Source organism: Bidens hawaiensis, unplaced genomic scaffold (assembly GCF_021521415.1).
Source record: "Bidens hawaiensis isolate Kalapana, Puna unplaced genomic scaffold, B.hawaiensis_p1.1 tig00051483_1, whole genome shotgun sequence".
Classification (NCBI taxonomy): Eukaryota; Viridiplantae; Streptophyta; class Magnoliopsida; order Asterales; family Asteraceae; genus Bidens; species Bidens hawaiensis.
In genome coordinates, this window is record NW_027499242.1 from 60,702 (window position 1) to 65,979 (window position 5,278).

Below are 5,278 nucleotides of genomic sequence, written 5' to 3' on the forward strand. Positions count from 1 at the left end.
TTGCACTAGCATACTTGACATTACATTTCAAAGCATTGGATTCTAGTCAACCTTAACATGCTCTCGGTCTTTACTAACACATAACACACCGTCACTATTAACTCATTAATCGGTGACCGCTCCGAATATCACAATAAAGCTCGATTCTCCTCGCATACGCTTGTACCACCATCAAATCTCCACCTATATATGCTTTAACACAAATGCAAATCAAGAGGTCTTAAAATGGGTTATAATGGGTCTAGGTGTAAAGGGATGGAATGGGAATATTGAAAGTGGCTCAGGCGATCCGATCCGGCTTGTTACATTAAAACTAAATAACCAATAAAATAAACGACTATATACACTACTAACTTACATCACAAACTCGATACACACTACTTTGGACATTGACTCTCAACTTTTTCTTCCTTTTTCTCTTTTTTCTCTTTTTTTTTTCTTTTTTTTTTCTTTCTTTTTTTTCATTTTTTTTTCGAGTAAACATAATACTTCATACTTCCTATTGATTAGTACTATAACAATTAAAAATACAAAGAAATACCTACTAAGCCGGATCGTCTCGTAAATTAACGTCAGGGTTGATCAAATAAAAAGAATAGGTCCAACAAAGTTTTCTAAAGGAACCAACCCCCCGCCCCTCTCATTACCCACGCTCATATGTGTAATGCATGAGGCCCAACCCCCAAAACCCGCACTCACACTCATCCGAGACGAGGCTTTAACCTAAGTGCCTCAATCACTTTTGCATTTATGCTAAGCTAAGATCTCGAACTGCATTGATGGCACAAGTTCTAACGGAGAATTACCAATTCGTCACCGCTCTTTGTTTTCCAAATACCCAAGTGACAATAGGTATGTTATGTGATTTGATAAACCGAAAGCATGCTAACTTGCCTAGAATACTACTCAACCGCATTTTTAACATAGCTAAGCAAATTTGGTTTGGGGGAATTATGACCATGAAAGGGGACCAAAACTTTGCCCCGCCAATCTTACCACTTTTCCGGTGTTTTTTTTCTTTCATTTGACATCTTTTTTTTATTTAATTTTATTTTTATTTTTTTTTATTCAAAAAAGATTCCCCATCCCCACACTTGAGATACATTGTCCCCAATGTACGGTTTTGAGAGAAGCATACACAAAAACATGATCGCAAAAGATTCAATCCTCCTCCCTACCACCCAAAAACTAAACCGAAAACAAAATAAACAACTGTACACAATAAACAAAAACACATGCACCTGGTGTGACGAGGCCCTTATCAATAGTAAGGCGGTTGAGGCGGCCCGAAAATGGAGGTCATGAAGTCCGAAAATTCACCAAAGTTAAACGCTCCACTTCCGCCGCTGCTGCCCTCTCCCGAAGATGGTGGTGGAGGTGCTATCGACTGCATCGGGTCCACCCATATGGAGTGGTGCAATGGAGGCTCGGGGTATCGCACGGAGCCGTCGTATGGAGGAAAAGATGTGTAATCCACACTTGGTGGATCTGGGACGACCTCCTCACCTGCATGCCATTGTTCATGCATTCTTCTGTTCCTATCATCCATGTACCGCATATTTGTTTCGTGCTCGCGCGCATAGGCGTGAGCACGGTTCCACATCTCATTGCGGTCGTGCCTCTCTTTCTCTGCCCGTTCATGATACGCCCCCATGAAAGTTTGGTGGTCAAAAAGTGACCGAGTCTCCTCCGACCAAGTATCAAAAGTGGAGGGCCGATGCCTCTCCACCACCTCGTTTATCGAACCCATGTGAGCCCAATTGTTTCCATATGACGTGTAACCCGAAGAATAGTCCCAACCCCTTTGTTGGGACCCACTACCACCAACATTCGCCTCACCAACCATCTCCATTTCATCATCGTCACTTCCCTCTTCTATTATTTCCTCTTGTTCGCCATCCGCTTCATTTTCAACATCCTCCCTTAACACTCGCCACTTCACACTACCGTTCTTCAATTGATGGAACCGTTCGTTTTTTGTATAAGTCCACCACGGGCCCAACGAATCCAATTTGTGTTCCGTAAACGTCTTTTTCAACCCAACCGAACCTGTTGGAATGGCGCCATGCAACTTCAGTATTGCCGTGATCAATCGGCAATGCGGGATCAGCCTCCTCTTATTGCTCTCTCTACTCGTCCATATGTTCAACATGGCCAAGTAGCGAAAGGAAATCCGCGGTTGTCCATTCATCAATGCGGCCACCACCGACATATCACTGTTTCTCACTACCGAAATGTCGCTCCGGCGGGATATCACATTAGATAGACATATCGTCATCAACAATTGAGCTTGAATCCTCAACTCCCTCCTCTTAAAGTTCGACCCCGTACCTCTACCCCCCGCCAATACCAATAATAATATATTATACCATTGTGGGCTTCTGTCGGGATGGTCAAACAAATCTTTGACCGACGGGTATACATATGAATTGGCCGGCTTGTTGTCGAAGTGAGCAACTTGATTGAGTGTTTCAAAGGACATTTCCACGGTCGTTCCACCCACAGTACCGATCAACTTCATCTCCGAACCCTTCTTGAACGGTGGGCACCTCAAGGTAGATACCCACTCCTCAATTGCCCTGTCATACAACACCGCGCTTTCTCCATCATAACACTAGAGAGCAGCTTCCCAACCTAAAGCTTCGAACTTGTCGAAAACGCCAAATGCCTCAAACCCCGAGTCGGTCACCTCCTTTTCACACATGAACCCTTCCAATCTTTCTTTTATACCGCTCATCTTTTCCTTGAATAACTCCGGTTGCCATTCTACAGCATAGCTCAACAGCACCCCACCCCTCCAGTCGGGCCTTGGGACTTCTACTTGAACATGCTCTTGCTCCTCTCGCAACCGTTGTCTTTTGGATTGGGCGGCCCGACTACTCAAAGATGCCGCCTTTCCTTTCCCATTGTCTGAATTCCTTCCCATCTGTACACACAAATCACCAAAGACAACCAAGTTAATTCAATATGTCCATCCCCACACTTGCTTGCTACCATAGTTGTGGATAAACAACTTGTTATTATAATTAACCAATGTCACAATTCTTCAATAAACACTTAATTTTTCAACTTTGCCATGAAAAAATCACTAATTTCAAGCATTTATTTTTTATCCACAACTCTAATTTGTAACCATTATCACTAACAAGCAAGTGGGTTTACACAAATTAACACTATCCTAACAATTTCTGCAATGTATTTAAAGAATTGATAGATACATACCTTGGTTGGTGTGTTAGAATGATACAAGTAATTCTTAACGAGCCAACAAGAAACCCCCAAAATTTTTGAACTTTTCAAGATTCAAATCCTCACAAACGGGATAACACTTGAGAATGAGAAGGAAAGAGAGTTGTATTGTTAATCTTTTCACGAATTCACTTACAAAATGGTTAACAAGTTTAGGTTTTGGGATTAATGAGAGAAAGAGATGGTGAAATTAGGGTTTGAAAGATAGAATATGAAGGTATAGAAAAGGGTTGGTAAAGTTTGTGGTTGAAAATGGTTGTAAAAAAATTTTAAAACCCGTTTAGCGCCCTTAACCCCCGTCAATCTGCAGCAGTTCGGCGCGCACCGTGGGACACGGTGTGAACCGTGGTCCACGGTTGACCAAAGTCAACGATCCAGCCAAGAGGGACCGTGGGCCACGGTGTGAACCGTGGTCCACGGTGATGTTGTTCCAAAATTTCCAGAAAGCACCGTACCGTGGTGACTCTCTGGACCGTGTCTTAAGCTGACATGACCATGGCCCACGGTCTGAACCGTGGTCCACGGTGGACCTCTTTTTTTTTTTAAGGAAAGACAACTAAAGATTAATCGATACTTAGAATAAACGAAAACTAAAATTACCCTACCCCCCATGAAAAACCCGAGTTGTCCTCAACGCGGTAGAGAAAATCCTAAGGACTTCCCCACACTTGACTCGAACACACTCCCACGAGAGAGAGAGGTAACTTTGAAAAACAATGTTAACGCAAACTATTTACACCCTACAACGCACCTTGGCCTTTATGCGGTGGAACCGTCCGGTGAGCTTAAGAGGAAACTCACCTTGTCATTGTTAAGCATGTTCACATCTTTCCCATCTAAGTATGGTTTGAGACGATGGCCATTCACAACTTGTTTAGCTTGACTTTGCATGTCTTCAATCTTCACATCGCCAAACTTCCCGACCCTAGTGATCACAAACGGGCCCATCCATTTGCTCTTGAGCTTTCCGGGAAACAATTTGAGTCTTGAATTATAAAGCCACACTTTTTACCCAACCTCAAATGTCCGTTTCCTTATCTTGGCATCGTGCACTCTCTTCAATTTGTCTTTGTAATTCGAAGCACATTCATATGCCTCATCCCGGATTTCCTCCAACTCGTTCAATTTCAACTTTCTTAACTCACCGGCTCCCTTGTAATCCAAATTAACACTCTTAATTGCCCATAATGCCCGGTGAGCCAACTCCATTAGCAAATGGCATCCCTTTCCATACACCAACCGATACGGAGTAGTACCAATCGGCGTCTTGTAAGCCGTGCGATAGGCCCACAATGCATCATCTAACTTAGTCGACCAGTCTTTTCTATCAACTCGAACCGTCTTCATCAAAATTTCTTTAATTTGTCGATTCAACACTTCAACTTGGCCACTTGTTTGAGGATGATAGGGTGTTGCAATTCGGTGATTCACACCATAACGCTTCAACAATTTGCCAAATGCAAAATTCTTGAAATGTGATCCACTATCACTTATGATAACTCGGGGAATCCCAAATCTTGAGAAGATGTTGGCTTGTACAAATTTACACACCACGGAATGATCATTAGTTCTTGTTGCAACGGCTTCGACCCATTTTGACACATAGTCAACCGCAACAAGAATGTATAAGTACCCGCACGAATTTGGAAACGGGCCCATGAAGTCTATGCCCCACACATCGAAAATGTCTACAACCAAAATAGTTTATAAGGGCATTTCATTCCGTCTCGATATACCCCCCATTTGTTAGCAATCTAAACAATGCCGAGCGAATTCACTAGCATCCTTGAAAATCGTCGGCCAATAGAATCCACACATAAGTACTTTGTACCCCGTTTTAGAGCCACTAAAATGGCCCCCACATGCCGACGAATGAGCGTGTTTCAAGATCTCTTGTACTTCGTTCTCGGGTACACTTCTTCTCACTACTTGATCCGCTCCAATCTTGAAGAGATCCGGTTCATCCTAAATGTATTGCTTAACTTGGGCTGCAAATTGTTGCCTTCTCTTCTTGGACCAATATTCCGGA

The 5,278-nt window shown here is 43.0% G+C and overlaps 1 protein-coding gene across 1 annotated transcript; it reads right to left on the bottom strand.

Annotated features, from left to right (window-relative positions):
- Positions 1-4,257: 4,257 nt before the first annotated feature.
- Positions 4,258-4,908, bottom strand: LOC143599099 (uncharacterized). The gene is made up of 2 exons (XM_077077144.1): positions 4,801-4,908; positions 4,258-4,590 (listed from the first exon to the last, which is right to left on the bottom strand). The coding sequence occupies exons 1-2, from the start codon at positions 4,906-4,908 to the stop codon at positions 4,258-4,260; spliced, it is 441 nt and encodes a 146-aa protein (XP_076933259.1).
- Positions 4,909-5,278: the final 370 nt, after the last annotated feature.

Excerpts from the sequence above, each read along its gene's own strand:
- LOC143599099 (XM_077077144.1), bottom strand. The coding sequence starts at position 4,908 with ATGGGCCCGTTTCCAAATTCGTGCGGGTACTTATACATTCTTGTTGCG. Across the intron at positions 4,591-4,800 it reads GAACTAATGATCATTCCGTG|ACGGTTCGAGTTGATAGAAA; the intron begins GTGTGTAAATTT and ends ATTTTGATGAAG.